This window comes from Oncorhynchus kisutch, linkage group LG18 (assembly GCF_002021735.2).
Source record: "Oncorhynchus kisutch isolate 150728-3 linkage group LG18, Okis_V2, whole genome shotgun sequence".
Lineage (NCBI taxonomy): Eukaryota > Metazoa > Chordata > Actinopteri > Salmoniformes > Salmonidae > Oncorhynchus > Oncorhynchus kisutch.
In genome coordinates this window covers 14,648,774-14,666,647 of record NC_034191.2, presented here as the reverse complement: position 1 = coordinate 14,666,647, position 17,874 = coordinate 14,648,774, and the positions used below count along the sequence as shown (strand labels likewise).

General features: G+C 44.5%; 1 protein-coding gene across 2 annotated transcripts in view; it reads right to left on the bottom strand.

Moving 5' to 3' along the window:
• LOC109909271 (stromal interaction molecule 1) overlaps nt 1-17,874 on the bottom strand; it is a 58,283-nt gene that overhangs the window by 33,387 nt on the left and 7,022 nt on the right. For both annotated transcript variants that reach the window (XM_031795437.1, XM_031795438.1), the window contains exons 3-6: nt 8,248-8,378; nt 3,918-4,032; nt 1,108-1,216; nt 882-997 (exon numbers count right to left, since the gene is read on the bottom strand). In XM_031795437.1, coding sequence (XP_031651297.1) covers nt 882-997; nt 1,108-1,216; nt 3,918-4,032; nt 8,248-8,378 — 471 coding nt within the window. The remainder of the gene's footprint in view (nt 1-881; nt 998-1,107; nt 1,217-3,917; nt 4,033-8,247; nt 8,379-17,874) is intronic.

Sequence of the window (17,874 nt, the reverse complement as noted above, 5' to 3'; positions counted from 1 at the left end):
TTTACAGGGTCCTAGAGGTGTGGTTTTACAGGGTCCTAGAGGTGTGGTGTGTTTGTCTCAGTGCGCCAGAGGTGTGATTTTACAGGGTCCTAGAGGTGTGGTGGTGTTTGTCTCAGTGCGCCAGAGGTGTGATTTTACAGGGTCCTAGAGGTGTGGTGGTGTTTGTCTCAGTGCGCCAGAGGTGTGTGCCTAGAATACAGAGTAGCTCAGCCTGAGCATCAACTCACTTCCTCTTCCATAGTAATGCTCTCTCTCTGCTGAGGCTGGAAAAGCCTTTGGGAAGGCACAGAGCACCTCAGAATAGCCTTTCTAAAGAGGGCTTCACTTACTTTAGGGGAAAGCATGGTGCTTTCTGGCTTCAGAGTAACCCTGCTGATACTCATACAATTATGTTATTTATCAGAGGACATTGTAGCAGAATTTAAATGGATCATACGGATTTACTGTATTCTGTGCTGCAGCAAGAAGGCTGACTGCAGGTAGTCCAAATGATTAACTAAAACATATAGGGGGAGGGGCTTTTTTCTTATTTTTCTTCTATCTTATGTTATTTTTAGTATTACATTGTTCTTGGTTACTGCATTGTTGGGTTTATAGCTTGCAATAACGACATTTAACTTGTGCATGTGACATTAATACTTGATAGGAACAGATTTTCCAGCACTGCCAAGCTGCTGCTTGAGACTAATGAACACATTTTGGAGTTGTTTTCTTTTACCAACTGTCTCCCTTTGGAGAGACAAACAGAGCAGACACTGTTCTTCCTCATAGAATTACATTCACAGTCGCTTCAGTATCCAACAGAAATCCTCCTTTATCGGTCTGGGTGAAAGATAAACACACTACTAAACACTAATAGGTAATGTATTGTAAAAACTTACTGAGTGGGGCTCCAAACAGCACAGTGTCCAAGGCCTTGAGCTGCAGCTTCTGAACATGGCTGCGATCCAGCATCTTCAGAATGGACACTGTCAGGGTGGCGTTCTTCACAGCCAGCCTGAAGGAAACAGACAGACAGATTGAGACTCTACAGTGCAGTTAAAGGAAGATTGGGGAGGAGAGAGAGCATAGGAGGGTTGGTAGGAAGGACCCTGTGGGTTAACTTACCTGGGCATGACAGTGCCGTTGAAGTGCATCTTGCGGAAGGCATCCACATACTGCGGCAGCTCCACGTGGGTGAGCCACAACACCACATCGTCCACTGTCCAATTGTACACTGCAATACACAAACATGATATTACCACACTATCCTTGCTTCTCAACTCTCTCTAAAGACCGTTTCAGCCTCAGTAATCTCCAGCACTGGTTATATGCCAACGTTGAGGCAACGCAGATCCTCACACAGAGAGAGAACATTTGACTCTGCTTTATAATTTATGAGTGTCGCCGTGAGACGAGTGTATCCAAAAACCCTTAGCGGTATCCCCTATCATAACACACTTAAATGTAGCTACACATGTTGGCCATCTCTCAATAAAAGCCAAAGGGAGACGGGACTGGCAGGGAGTCAGCAGCAGTGAGGTTTGGTGTGGGCTCAGGCTGACTAGCTAGCTGGGTTAATGTGCTTCTGCAGTTTCCTGGCTCCAAACCTCCGCTCTGAGCAAACCCCTGACAGGAAGCTGCAATGCAGAGACTCCGACACAACCAGAAAGGGAAACGGGGGGGGGGGGGGGGGGGGGGGACAGAAGAGAGGTAGGGAGAGGAGAGGGTGGAATGAGAGAGACAGATAAAGAGAGAGGGAGGAAGGAGGGGTAAGGGACAAAGAGCAGTGAGTGTAATGCCAGCAGGTCAAGAAGAGGGCGGCGTAGCTGGTACGTCAGTGTGGATGGTTGTTATCTGTGTGTGTACGTTCTGATGACAGGTACACTGGTCACCCTCTGCCAGGATGCTTGAGCTGCTAAGTGGTCTGCACTTCACTTGACAATGATGACATACCAACTGATACATTTGACAACTCTGTCTGGGCAGCCTAACTGCAGAGAGGCTGAGAAAATATTCCCCCTTACCTAAACAGTAACCAGACAGAACATTTCAGCTTTAAATCCAAATCGAATTACTGATGATACAAATGTAAAAACAACGCAGTGCTTTAAAAACTAACAGTACAAAGCACAGGGAGGCTCAGAACAGCAGGGAAGGGTTCTGATATGCAGTACCAGTCAAAAGTGTAGACACACCTACTCATTCAAGGGATTCTTTATTTTTACTGTTTTCTACATTGTAGAATAATAGTGAAGACATTAACACTATGAAATAACACATATGGAATCCAACAGTAACCAAAAGTGTTAAATCAAAATATGTTGTAGATTTTAGATTCCTCAAAGTAGCCAGCCTTTACCTTGATGACAGCTTTGCACACTCGTAACATTCTCTCAACCAACTTCACCTGGAATGCTTTTCCAACAGTCTTGAAGGAGTTCCCACATATGCTGAGCACTTATTAGCTGCTTTTCCTTCACTCTGTGGCCCAACTCATCTCAATTGGGTTGAGGTCAGGTGATTGTGCAGGCCAGGTCATCTGATGTAGCACTCCATCACTCTCCTTGGTCAAATAGCCCTTACACAGGCTGGAGGTGTGTTGGTTCATTGTCCTGTTGAAAAAACAAATGATAGTCCCACTAAGCGCAAACCACATGGGATGGCGTATCACTGCAGAATGCTGTGGTAGTCATGCTGGTTAAGTGTGCTTTGAATTCTAAATAAATCACTTTGTCACCAGCAATGCACCCCCACACCATCACAACTCCTCCTCCATGATTCACTATGGGAACCACACATGCGGAGATCATCTGTTCACGTCATCTGCGTCTCACAAAGACACGGCATTTGGAACCAGAAATCAGACCAAAAGGACAGATTTCCACCGGTCTAATGTCCATTGCTCGTGTTCCATGGCCAAAGCAAGTCTCTTCTTCTTCTTATTGGTGTCCTTTAGTGGTGGTTTCAGCAATTCAACCATGAAGGCCTGATTCATGCAGTCTCCTCTGAACAGTTGATGTTGAGATGTGTCTGTTACTTGAACTCTGAAGCATTTATTTGGGCTGCAATTTCTGAGGCTGGTAACTCTAATGAACTCATCGTCTGCAGCAGAGGTAACTCTGGGTCTTCCTTTCCTGTGGCGGTACTCATGAGATCTCGTTTCATCATAGTGCTTGATGGTTTTTGCGACTGTACTGAAATTTTCCGGATTGACTGACCTTCATGTCTTAAACTAATGATGGACAGTTGTTTTTCTTTGAGCTGTTCTTGCCATAATATGGAATTATACCAAACAGGGCTATCTTCTGTATACCACCCCTACCTTGTCACAACACAACTGATTGTCTCAAATGCATTAAGGAAAGAAATTCCACAAATAAAATGTTAACAAGGCACACCTGTTAATTGAAATGCATTCCAGGTGACTACTTCATGAAGCTGGTTGAGAGAATGCCAAAAGTGTGCAAAGCGGTCATAAAGGGAAAGGGTGAATACTTTGAAGAATCTCAAATATAAATATATTTTGATTTGTTTATCACTTTTTTGGTTACCTTATTCCATGTGTTATTTCATAGTTTTGATGTCTTCACTATTATTCTACAATGTTGAAAATAGTAATAAAAAATAAAAAAGAAGAACTCTGAAATTAGTAGGTGTGTCTAAACTTTTGTCTGGTACTGTAGCTAACATGGTGTCAGTCAGCAGTGAGACCTCAAACGAGGAGGGCTGGACGGACAGAGCAGCGCTCTCAGAGGAGAACACAGTGTACTGAAAGAGATTCATCGTCTGAGACTCTCCTATATGCACACGGATGCACTAAGTGGGGCAGCGTGCCTGGAGGGGAGACTGGTTTGTACTGCTAGCCTGTAGAGAGCAGTGACAGAGCGGGAGGCTCCTGTAACACCACGGTGTTAGTTACAGCGTAGTTCCAGCACCTTTAGAACCCTTCCAGGTATTCCACAAGTCTTCCACACTGATGAACTGGTCGTCTCCGTGGAAACTGTTGTGCTTGGCTTTGGGATCGTGGTAGTTCAGGTCCTCCCTCAGGAACTGGAGGTCGCCAGGGTCACATTGAGGGAAACAGAAGGGAAGACAGAGAGCAGGTAAGAGAGAAGTGAAGAAAGAGCAGGGGATGTATCAATCAAATCAGCCAAAAAGATTGTGTGGCCTGTCACTTATAGATGATGCAATCAAACCGTTACATCAAGGCTGAGGGAGACCTAAGAGACTGTGTCAGCTATACCAGGGAAGTATAAAAAGATATCTGTACGGCGTGCTCAGAGAATAACCAGAGGCATGCCCTGAGCCTTCCCCAACCTGCAGAGTCAGACAGCTAAGCTTACTGCTGCAGACTGTGTGCACCCAGCCTTGTTACTGTAGCAGTGTGAGGTAGAGAGGAGCCTAGCATTAATGGGACAGCCAGGAACATTATGCTTTATTCACAACACACACTCGGAGAAGGGGCTAGAAAACAAATGGCCTTTTGCGACTGAATGACAATTAAGACCTAGACCTGGTCTTTCCAAGTGAATGTCAATAAAGATCTATACGTTTGGTCATGTACAATATTTTACACTGAAGCTTTACTGGCCTGTGATCCTGTGATGGAAAGTACAAACCTATAACTCCAGTTCTAACAGCAGTGGACAATAGATCATTATTTGATGAGGAACACAAACAGGAAATCAGGTGTTCCTCCTACTCTAAACACTCACCAAAATTTCAATCTAATGAGCCTACTCTAAGTAATATCAGACACATTAAGTGTCTCCAGTTCTCTTGAGCAACAACATAGAAGCACAGCAAAAGGGCTTAGATGACATTCTGTTTCCTCCATCGCTAGCCAGCCCCCATGCTGTTATCACTGGGAGGAAGAAGCTTGGCTGCTGTACGACACACACGCCCCCACAAAGAACATCTCAAAGAACATGGGCGCAGGACAAGCCATGATGCTGATTTTCCTTCTTCAGAGCTTAGTGTGGGTGGTTTCCACTACAGGGCGGACACTCACAATCAATCAGGCAATAAATCATACCGTTTCTTTGACAATGTAGCAAAATAGCTGATGTTTAAAGAACATCCTGGTCCGGTGTGTTTTTTATCTGCAACATGCTGTTTCAATCATCTTAGCTTTAGATTTTTATTTAACCGTTATTTAACTAGGCAAGTCAGTTAAAGAACAAATGATTTTTTGCAATGACGGCGTACACCGGCCAAACCCAAACGACGCTGTGCTCTGCCCTACGGGACTCCCAATCACAACCGGTTGTGATACAGCCTGGAATCGAAACAGGGTGTCTGTAGTGACGCTTCAAGCACTGAGATGCAGTGCTTTAGACCGCTGCGCCACTTTAAACGTATGTAGTTCTGGCCTTGAGCTGTTCTTGTCTATTAATATTCTGTATTATGATGTTTCATGTTTTGTGTCGACTCCAGGAAGAGTAGCGTCTGCTTTTGCAACAGCTAATGGAGATCCTAATAAAATAACCCCCAAAAATGATGAAACATGATCATAACATTTTTGTTTCTCTAAGAAGATCCCAGGCATCAGAGCTGTTTCGGTCCAAGCACTCTACATGTCTTGTTCAGCTTTTCTCAGTGTCGGCTCTGAGCCAGGACTGACACTGGAGATGTGCTTAATACACAGGCTGGCTGCTTCAGGGATGTCTGCAGAGCCAGTGTCTCCTTCTCAAACTGCTTAGCCCCTGCAGAAGACGCTGCAGAGGAAGACAGCTCTAGCCCAGACCAGAGCCTCCTGAGGTGGGCCTCCCCTCTCCCGGCCTGGTCGTGGCTGCCCCACAGGCCTCCCCTCTCCCGGCCTGGTCGTGGCTGCCCCACAGGCCTCCCCTCTCCCGGCCTGGTCGTGGCTGCCCCACAGGCCTCCCCTCTCAAGGCCTGGTCGTGGCTGCCCCACAGGCCTCCCCTCTCCCGGCCTGGTCGTGGCTGCCCCACAGGCCTCCCCTCTCCCGGCCTGGTCGTGGCTGCCCCACAGGCCTCCCCTCTCCCGGCCTGGTCGTGGCTGCCCCACAGGCCTCCCCTCTCCCGGCCTGGTCGTGGCTGCCCCACAGGCCTCCCCTCTCCCGGCCTGGTCGTGGCTGCCCCACAGGCCTAACCTCTCCCGGCCTGGTCGTGGCTGCCCCACAGGCCTCCCCTCTCCCGGCCTGGTCGTGGCTGCCCCACAGGCCTCCCCTCTCCCGGCCTGGTCGTGGCTGCCACACAGGCCTCTCCTCTCCCGGCCTGGTCGTGGCTGCCACACAGGCCTCTCCTCTCCCGGCCTGGTCGTGGCTGCCCCACAGGCCTAAAATAACAATAACAAGGCTATATACAGGGGCCACCGGTACCAGGTCAATAGTCGGAGGTACAGGTTAGTCAAGGTCATTGAGTTAATATGTACATGTAGGTACAGGGGTAAAGTGACAATGCATAGAAAATAAACATTGAATAGCAGGGGGGGGGGCAATGCAAATAGTCTGGGTGGACATTTGATTTACTGTTCAGCAGTCATCTGGCTTGGAGGTAGACACTGTTAAAAAGCCTTTTGGACCTAGACTTGGCGCTCAGGTACCACATGCCGTGTGTTAGCAGAGAGAACAGCCTATAACTAGGGTGGCTGTAGTCTTTGGCCATTAATAGGGCCTCGGATGGCAGAAAGCTTAGTCCCAGCTAGGAAAGACTTGAACGGAGCTCATCCAGTTCATTCTCCAATGATTGCACGTTGGCCAATAGGACGGATGGTAGAGGAGGGTTATTCACTTGCCAACGAATTCTCACAAGGCACCCGGACCTGTATCAGCGTCTCTTCTTCATGCCAATTATGGGAATTTGGGCCTGGTCAAGTATCAGCAGTAAATCCGTCGCGTCTGACTCATTAAAGAAAAAATCTTTGTCTTGCTCGAGGTGAGTAATCGCTGTGCTGATATCCAGAAGCTCTTTTCTGTCATAAGAGACTGTGGCAGAAACATTATGTAAAAAATAAGTTATAAACACGCAAATAAACACACAAAATAGCAATTGGTTAGGAGCCTGTAGAACAGGAGCCTGTTCCTCCAGCGACATAGTAAAAACCAGCAGGGGTTTCTACTCAGTGAACTCAAGCACAGCACTACAACATGAGAAGCAGGAGGAGCACAAATCCACCACTTACTTCAATAGCAAAGTAAAAGCCATTACCGAGCAGCCATTAACTAATCTCATTATCTGTCATCCCTGCTGGTGGATGACAGGGGATTAAAGTACCGATACCGTCTGGCCACTTTACTGTGACTCACATAGACAGGTTTGACTGGTACCATGCAGGACAGTAGTGACATCCTCTCCAACACATCACAATGTGAAAACACCTGTAATCTATCAAATGCTATTGAAATGTATTGAAGTAGGGAACTTGGTGGTGCTACTCACCCAGTCCTTCTCTGACATGCCCAGATTGTGTAGGGAACCTGGTGGTACTACTCACACAATCCTTCTGACACGCCCACATTGTGTAGGGAACCTGGTGGTGCTACTCACCTAGTCCTTCTGACACACCCACATTGTGTAGGGAACCTGGTGGTGCTACTCACACAGTCCTTCTCTGACACACCCACATTGTGTAGGGAACCTGGTGGTACTACTCACCCAGTCCTTTTCTGACACACCCACATTGTGTAGGGAACCTGGTGGTACTACTCACCCAGTCCTTCTGACACACCCACATTGTGTAGGGAACCTGGTGGTACTACTCACCTAGTCCTTCTGACACACCCACATTGTGTAGGGAACCTGGTGGTACTACTCACACAATCCTTCTGACACGCCCACATTGTGTAGGGAACCTGGTGGTCCTACTCACCCAGTCCTTCTGACACACCCACATTGTGTAGGGAACCTGGTGGTGCTACTCACCCAGTCCTTCTGACACACCCACATTGTGTAGGGAACCTGGTGGTGCTACTCACACAGTCCTTCTCTGACACACCCACATTGTGTAGGGAACCTGGTGGTACTACTCACCCAGTCCTTCTCTGACACGCCCACATTGTGTAGGGAACCTGGTGGTGCTACTCACACAGTCCTTCTCTGACACACCCACATTGTGTAGGGAACCTGGTGGTGCTACTCACAGTCCTTCTCTGACACACCCACATTGTGTAGGGAACCTGGTGGTGCTACTCACCCAGTCCTTCTCTGACACGCCCACATTGTGTAGGGAACCTGGTGGTACTACTCACCCAGTCCTTCTCTGACATGCCCACATTGTGTAGGGAACCTGGTGGTACTACTCACCCCGTCCGTCTCTGACACATCCACATTGCCATTAGCATCGTCATCCATCTGCTTGTGGATACTGCGGATAGCCTCGAAGCTGAGGATGGTATTTTCATCGTGGCACCGAGGCTCATCGATGCGACAGAGTTCTGAGAGAGAAAAGACAAGTTCAACTTGAGTCAACAGTTGTACAGGGCCAGCAATTGTACAGGGCTCCCAACAATACCTGAACTTGGGCAGTAAATCATATATATTGTATACCGGTAGAAATTTCCAAGAGTTTGGGGCACCCTAAAGCTACGCCACTGCTTGTAACTATAAGTTACACTATCAAAGATGTGCCAAATAAATTATTTCCAACTCAGGGCTCCAACTATGCATTTGGTTTGCTAACGCACTAGCTAAGTGGCTAGCTAAGTGGCTGGCTAAGTGGCTGGCTAAGTGGCTGGCTAAGTGGCTGGCTAAGTGGCTGGCTTGCAAGATCAAGCTTCTTAGAGAAGATACAATCTACTACTGGATCAAGATCCCTGCTGCCAAAATTTGTTTTTTGTGTCAAAAGAATAATGTATATATTTTTTGGTTTGGAAAGAAATAGCAGCCTTTGTGTGCACTGCCAGTAATACCGTATACCCCAGTATGGTACAGGCATGTTTTGAAGGTATCTGGGTACAACACAGTAGGTCTAGTGTAGGGTTGTCCACAACAACAAAAAACTTGGTTGACCAAGAGCCGTCTGTTCTTTCGACCAATCAATTGGTCTACATTTTTAAACTTGTATTTTCCCAAATATAGACACACCCTATGTTTGAATAAAATCAACTACATGTAGGCTACTGAGCTTGTCTGATGCACTGCGATTCAAAATGAAGACACACAAATTACTAAAGAGGGAAACAGATGAATATAGCCTACCCAGAATAAAACAAAAAATAAATATGTTCTCCTCCTACCAGCTGCTGCCTTTGCAGATTCTGCCATTAGGCCGCTGAAGGCCACAACAGCAGTCGGCAACCTTTTCCATTTGGAGTGCCAAGCTTCCGTATGATTTCTACTGATCTATGTGCCAGTTTTATATGTACACTTCTGTGGAACAGTTTTATTTCATGTCTTCATATCTCAAAATCAATGTCATGTGGTTCATCAAAATTATATCTAAATGAAAATGATACTTTTATAAAAGTAACTTTTATTGCCATCTACGTAAAAATAGACTACTTAAAGCCAACAAATAAAAACATTGCAGCCTGCAGGTAGAGAATATCCTGATAAAAATAAATATCCTATAAATCACATTGGCTATGCATGGCCTGTCTGCAAGAAACTTGAAACATTGTATCAACTATTAACTTGGTATGTCCCAAAGCTAGTGCTAGCAAACTTGCAACATTGCATAAAATATTCTGTGCGCTCAGTTTCCCCTGCCACAGACACAGTTGTAGACTATTTGCGCAAGGGATAAGAAGTAATTAGGTAGGCCTATTTTAGGACTTTTACACCAGATCAGAGCATGACATTTTTTCCTCCTTTCATGCGGAGTGGTAATCAATAGAGAGACGCAAAAACATGTATAAAGTAGGCTACATTGAGGAACTACTGTCACTCTCTATGGATGTAAAAACACACTTTATTTACTTGCAGTTTGATGGGAATAAATGTTTTCTTTGAAAAGCTCCTTTGTGATGGTTAAGACAATCAGAAATAGTATCAAATGGGCACATTTATAGGCCTATATTTGCAGGTAGGCCAGGTAGTCTAGGCCTACTTCTATGCATAATCAGGTGCATGTCCTTACTCAAGATTGACAAGAGAGCTGCAAAACAAAAGACAATGAATAATTTGACAACTCGTAAATGGAATGAAATAAAAACAACTTTTTTCTAACAAGTGTAGCCTAAGTTGTGCTCTCTGCAAACAACGTGTCCTACAATGACAACAGTAAGATTATAATAATACATAAAATAAATTAACAGAAATTACCATAACAAACAAACATTGTAGATGAGAAATGGGAAATAACAGTAATTGTACTACTGGCGATACTGGTGTGCCATTCCCGCAGCCTCCACAATGGGTTAGTCCACTCAGACAAGCCTCCACAATGGATTAGTCCACTCAGACAAGCCTCCACAATGGATTAGTCCACTCAGACAGGCCTCCACAATGGATTAGTCCACTCAGACAGGCCTCCACAATGGGTTAGTCCACTCAGACAGGCCTCCACAATGGATTAGTCCACTCAGACAAGCCTCCACAATGGATTAGTCCACTCAGACAAGCCTCCACAATGGATTAGTCCACTCAGACAGGCCTCCACAATGGATTAGTCCACTCAGACAAGCCTCCACAATGGATTAGTCCACTCAGACAGGTATGAATCAGACAGGCCTCTGCAATGGGTTAGTCCACTCAGACAGGTATGAATCAGACAGGCCTCCGCAATGGGTTAGTCCACTCATAGGCCTCTGCAATGGGTTAGTCCACACAGACAGGCCTCCGCAATGGGTTAGTCCACACAGACAGGCCTCCACAATGGGTTAGTCCACTCAGACAGGCCTCCACAATGGGTTAGTCCACTCAGACAGGCCTCCACAATGGGTTAGTCCACTCAGACAGGTATGAATCAGACAGGCCTCTGCAATGGGTTAGTTCCCTCAGACAGGTGTGAATCAGAAAGGTGTCTCTCGTGTGCCATAAATAATTTTTGTATATTTGCCACTGCTCCCCCATAAAATCTTGGTGAACCAACAGCCTATTGACCAAACAAACAATCGACCAGTCAACTAAATGGGGTCAGCCCTAGTCTAGTGACAATCAGCTTGTAACACACTTCGGCTTATGGGTAGGCTAACAACAGCCAAAATGATGTCCACCTTGAAACCAAAGCAAGCCATTTGTTCAAATCCACATTGTGGCCTAGGAACTTTGCTGCTCACTGCAGAAAACCACAGGGGTGTTAAATGTAGCAGAGCATTAACTAAACCTTGCAAGAGGCTATTTATAACCAAGCTGTGTTGTGGGGGGTAGCTGCTTTCTTTTCAACAGTGTAACCTGAGTGTTGTCAACACTCAGAATGACAAGGGTGCGGATGTTATGTCATCAATCCCAGTGCAACACATGTGTAGGGAAGTAGAGTTGTGGTGAGGGAGAAGTCAAAGACTAGTAACCGAAAGGTTGCAAGTTCAAATCCCCGAGCTGACAAGGTACAAAATCTGTCGTTCTGCCCTTGAACAGGCAGTTAACCCACTGTTCCTAGGCCGTCATTGAAAATAAGAATTTGTTCTTAACTGACTTGCCTAGTAAAATAAAGGTAAAAAAAAATAAAATAAAAATAAAAATAAAAAGACCAGAGGGCACTATGGGTTCAAAACATCCAAATCCTTACTAGCCTAATGTTATTTTCCTTTACTTAGTATGGAATAAAGCCTACTACTAGTAGTACATCCTCTTTAAACCTGCGTATTCCTCCAAACCTCAGTTGTCCTGAGTCTGCACAACTCTGCCAGGACCTAGGATCAAGAGAGACGCTCAAGTGTTTTAGTACTATATCTCTTGACACAATGATGAAAATAATCATGGCCTCTAAACCTTCAAGCTGCATACTGGACCCTATTCCAACTAAACTACTGAAAGAGCTGCTTCCTGTGCTTGGCCCTCCTATGTTGAACATAATAAACGGCTCTCTATCCACTGGATGTGTACCAAACTCACTAAAAGTGGCAGTAATAAAGCCTCTCTTGAAAAAGCCAAACCTTGACCCAGAAAATATAAAAAACTATCGGCCTATATCGAATCTTCCATTCCTCTCAAAAATTTTAGAGAAGGCTGTTGCGCAGCAACTCACTGCCTTCCTGAAGACAAACAATGTATACGAAATGCTTCAGTCTGGTTTTAGACCCCATCATAGCACTGAGACGGCACTTGTGAAGGTGGTAAATGACATTTTAATGGCATCGGACCGAGGCTCTGCATCTGTCCTCGTGCTCCTAGACCTTAGTGCTGCTTTTGATACCATCGATCACCACATTCTTTTGGAGAGATTGGAAACCCAAATTGGTCTACACGGACATGTTCTGGCCTGGTTTAGATCTTATCGGTCGGAAAGATATCAGTTTGTCTCTGTGAATGGTTTGTCCTCTGACAAATCAACTGTAAATTTCGGTGTTCCTCAAGGTTCCGTTTTAGGACCACTATTGTTTTCACTATATATTTTACCTCTTGGGGATGTTATTCGAAAACATAATGTAAACTTTCACTGCTATGCGGATGACACACAGCTGTACATTTCAATGAAACATGGTGAAGCCCCAAAATTGCCCTCGCTAGAAGCATGTGTTTCAGACATAAGGAAGTGGATGGCTGCAAACTTTCTACTATTAAACTCGGACAAAACAGAGATGCTTGTTCTAGGTCCCAAGAAACAAAGAGATCTTCTGTTGAATCTGACAATTAATCTTAATGGTTGTACAGTCGTCTCAAATAAAACTGTGAAGGACCTCGGCGTTACTCTGGACCCTGATCTCTCTTTTGAAGAACATATCAAGACCATTTCGAGGACAGCTTTTTTCCATCTACGTAACATTGCAAAAATCAGAAACTTTCTGTCCAAAAATGATGCAGAAAAATTAATCCATGCTTTTGTCACTTCTAGGTTAGACTACTGCAATGCTCTATTTTCCGGCTACCCGGATAAAGCACTAAATAAACTTCAGTTAGTGCTAAATACGGCTGCTAGAATCCTGACTAGAACCAAAAAATTTGATCATATTACTCCAGTGCTAGCCTCTCTACACTGGCTTCCTGTCAAAGCAAGGGCTGATTTCAAGGTTTTACTGCTAACCTACAAAGCATTACATGGGCTTGCTCCTACATATCTCTCTGATTTGGTCCTGCCGTACATACCTATACGTACGCTACGGTCACAAGACGCAGGCCTCCTAATTGTCCCTAGAATTTCTAAGCAAACAGCTGGAGGCAGGGCTTTCTCCTATAGAGCTCCATTTTTATGGAACGGTCTGCCTACCCATGTCAGAGACGCAAACTCGGTCTCAACCTTTAAGTCTTTACTGAAGACTCATCTCTTCAGTGGGTCATATGATTGAGTGTAGTCTGGCCCAGGAGTGGGAAGGTGAACGGAAAGGCTCTGGAGCAACGAACCGCCCTTGCTGTCTCTGCCTGGCCGGTTCCCCTCTTTCCACTGGGATTCTCTGCCTCTAACCCTATTACAGGGGCTGAGTCACTGGCTTGCTGGGGCTCTCTCATGCTGTCCCTGGAGGGGGTGCGTCACCTGAGTGGGTTGATTCACTGTTGTGGTCATCCTGTCTGGGTTGGCGCCCCCCCCCCCCCCCTTGGGTTGTGCCGTGGCGGAGATCTTTGTGGGCTATACTCAGCCTTGTCTCAGGATGGTAAGTTGGTGGTTGAAGATATCCCTCTAGTGGTGTGGGGGCTGTGCTTTGGCAAAGTGGGTGGGGTTATATCCTTCCTGTTTGGCCCTGTCCGGGGGTGTCCTCGGATGGGGCCACAGTGTCTCCTGACCCCTCCTGTCTCAGCCTCCAGTATTTATGCTGCAGTAGTTTATGTGTCGGGGGGCTGGGGTCAGTTTGTTATATCTGGAGTACTTCTCCTGTCCTATTCGGTGTCCTGTGTGAATCTAAGTGTGCGTTCTCTAATTCTCTCCTTCTCTCTTTCTTTCTCTCGGAGGACCTGAGCCCTAGGACCATGCCCCAGGACTACCTGACATGATGACTCCTTGCTGTCCCCAGTCCACCTGGCCATGCTGCTGTTCCAGTTTCAACTGACCTGAGCCCTAGGACCATGCCCCAGGACTACCTGACATGATGACTCCTTGCTGTCCCCAGTCTACCTGGCCATGCTGCTGCTCCAGTTTCAACTTCCACCTGACTGTGCTGCTGCTCTAGTTTCAACTGTTCTGCCTTATTATTATTCGACCATGCTGGTCATTTATGAACATTGAACATCTTGACCATGTTCTGTTATAATCTCCACCCGGCACAGCCAGAAGAGGACTGGCCACCCCACATAGCCTGGTTCCTCTCTAGGTTTCTTCCTAGGTATTGGCCTTTCTAGGGAGTTTTTCCTAGCCACCGTGCTTCTCCACCTGCATTGCTTGCTGTTTGGGGTTTTAGGCTGGGTTTCTGTACAGCACTTTGAGATATCAGCTGATGTACGAAGGGCTATATAAATAAATTTGATTTGATTTGATTTGAATGAAGTGCCTTTTAATATATACCACATGGACATTTCTATAAATACGGTTTTTTTATATGAATAAAAAAAAATGAAAAAAATTATCTGCATTGTGACATGTCCCTCGTCATATTTTTCCAACTTTCCTGGGAAGAAGATGGAACCCCAACACTTCTTCAGGTTTTCACCATCATTGTAAAGCCCTAGTTATGTTGTTGCTTTGATTGTCCTTTCTGAAGATGATGATTCATTTAATTTGATTAATGATTCATTTAATCCTGTTCATCATTCTTAATGTCAACCCTGTTACGTCAACTGAACTCTCATTTTATTTAATATAGTAAAACTATATTCCTTTATTTAAAACATTTTTTTTTTTAAGAAACATTGAAATATAACAGTCAAATCATAGTATTTACTCTCCTTTTCTGGTGTTTAGTGATGGAAAACTAAGCATAACATCCTGTTACTAATAGATGAGCTAGAAATGTTTTAACAATGTAAAAAAATGTGAAGCTTGCATTGAATTGCCCTTCCCTGTTGTACAAAGCTTCCCTTCTCCATATCAAGGGCTAATTAATGGCTAATTAAGATGAAAACTTCAACCCTGTTACGGTCAACCGTTACTTTAATGGCATGTACTATAGGCTTGTTGTTACCCCCTTGAGATTATAAAAGATTAGAGGTCGACCGATTATGATTTTTCAATGCCGATACCGATTATTGGAGGACACCAAAAAAAAGCCACTACCGATTAAAAATCGGCCAATTTTGTATTTATTTATTTATTTGTAAATGACAATTACAACAATACTGAATGAACACTTTTATTTTAACTTAATACACAAATAAAATAAATGTAGCCTCAAATAATGAAACATGTTCAATTTGGTTTAAATAATGCAAAAACAAAAGTGTTGGAGAAGAAAGTAAAAGTGCAATATGTGCCATGTAAAAAAAAAAAGCTAGGTTAAGTTTCTTGCTCAGAACATGAGAACATATGAAAGCTGGTGGTTCCTTTTAACATGAGTCTTCAATATTCCCAGGTAAGAAGTTTTAGGTTGTAGTTATTATAGGAATTATAGGACAATTTATCTCTATACCATTTGTATTTCATATACCTTTGACTATTGGATGTTCTTATAGGCACTATAGTATTACCAGTGTAACAGTATAGCTTCCGTCCCTCTCCTCGCCCCTACCTGTGCTTGAACCAGGAACACATCGAAAAGTCACCCTCGAAGCATTGTTACCCATCGCTCCACAAAAGCCACGGCCCTTGCAGAGCAAGGGGAACAACTACTTCAAGGTCTCAGAGCGAGTGATGTCACCGATTGAAATGCTATTAGTGAGCACCCTGCTAACTAGCTAGCCATTTCACATCGGTTACACCAGCCTGATCTCAGAAGTTGATAGGCTTGAAGTCATAAACAGTTCAATGCTTGAAGCACAGCTAAGAGCTGCTGTCAAACACACGAAAGTGCTGTTTGAAATATTGCTTACGAACCTGCTGCTGCCTACCACCGCTCAGTTAGAGCAGTCTATCAAATCAGACTTAATAACATAATAACACACAGAAATACAAGCCACAGGTCATTAATATGGTCAAATCCAGAAACTATCATTTAAAAAAAAGGGTTTGTTTCAGTGAAATACAGAACCGTTCCATATTTTATCGAACGGGTGGCATCCATAAATCTAAATATTCCTGTTACATTGCACCACCTTCAATGTTATGTCATAATTACGTAAAGTTCTGGCAAATTAGTTCGCAACGAGCCAGGCTGCCCAAACTGTTGCATATACCCTGACTCTGCGTGCAATGAACGCAAGAGAAGTGACACAATTTCCCTAGTTAAAAGAAATTCATGTTAGCAGGCAATATTAACTAACTAATGAGGTTTAAAAATATATACTTGTGTATTGACTTTAAGAAAGGCGTTGATGTTTATGGTTAGGTACACATTGGTGCAACGACAGTGCTTTTTTCATGAATGCGCTTGTTAAATCACCCGTTTGGCGAAGTAGGCTGTGATTCAATGATAAATTAACAGGCACGGCATCGATTATATGCAAAGCAGGACAGATAAAGTCTACTAGATAAAGATAAATATTACTAGATAAACTAGTAATATCATTAACCATGTGTAGTTAACTAGTGATTATGTTAAGATTGATTGTTTTTTATAAGATACGTTTAATGCTAGCTAGCACCTTACCTTGGCTCCTTGCTGCACTCGCATAACAGGTCGGCCACGATCGGTGTCCAAAAATGCCGATTACCGATTGTTATGAAAACTTGAAATCGGCCGTTCCGATGAATCGGTCGACGTCTATTAAACATCTTTATAAAGTGTGCTCTTTATGACAGACCTTTATATCTTTTTATTTTACCAAGTTACGCTACCCAAAATGTACTCTATTCGTGGAATGACCCGCCTGTCTTAGCATACATTATTACACGTCAGCATAATAGCACGTACATAGAGGTCTATACATAGTGAACACACTTTTTACTTTCACCTCAAGAATTCCAGCTATGCAGCCATTCCAATTCAGTTGTTTGAAAAAAAATAGTTGTATGAATGGTGTCACATGCCGGGAGTACCTCTGGCTGTAGTCATGGTCAGGAAACCATCTGGCTAGGCTGTATATTATGCTGTGTGTCTGCCTGGCCTGCAGTCTTCCCCTGTCTCCTGGGGGATTAGAAACCCTCTGCTGCAGCAGATCACAGACAAGGCCTTGCGTCAACTCAGAGGAAAACATAGTTTGCTCTGAGCTGCAGTCTGCAGACATTCTGGGCTGTGTGCAGGAGGGTAACCAAGGCTGCCTCTAAGCCACATAGATCTGCAGTGTAGCCAAGTGTCATTTCTGAAAGCTTCAATGTTAAGTATACAATCTCAGGTCAAAAGTAGTTTGGTCTGAGCTGCAGTCTGCAGACATTCTGGGCTGTGTGCAGGAGGGTAACCAAGGCTGCCTCTAAGCCACATATATCTGCAGTGTAGCCAAGTGTCATTTCTGAAAGCTTCAATGTTCAAAAGAATGGAGTCTTCATAATGAAATAGCAGGGTAAAAATACAGGCAAAATGGCTGAAAGAAGTCATAGCCAACAGTCCCTAAAAGGGAAAGAGCTGACCAGATGGATAAAAGCGAAGAGTCTGTGCAAAATATTTTTGCTTGTACGACTGTGTGGCTTATCCTGCCCAGAAACCTGACCAAAACACAAATGAAATAGACTCAATCATGGACACTCTTACTGACAGTTGTGGCTGCTTCACATGATGTATTGTTGTCTCTACCTTCTTGCCTTTGTGGTTTGTCTGTGCACAATAATGTTTGTACCATGTTTTGTGCAGATACCATATTGTGCTGCTGCCATGTTGTTGTCATGTGGTGTTGCTACCATGCCGTCTTAGGACTATCTTTATGTAGTGTTGTGGT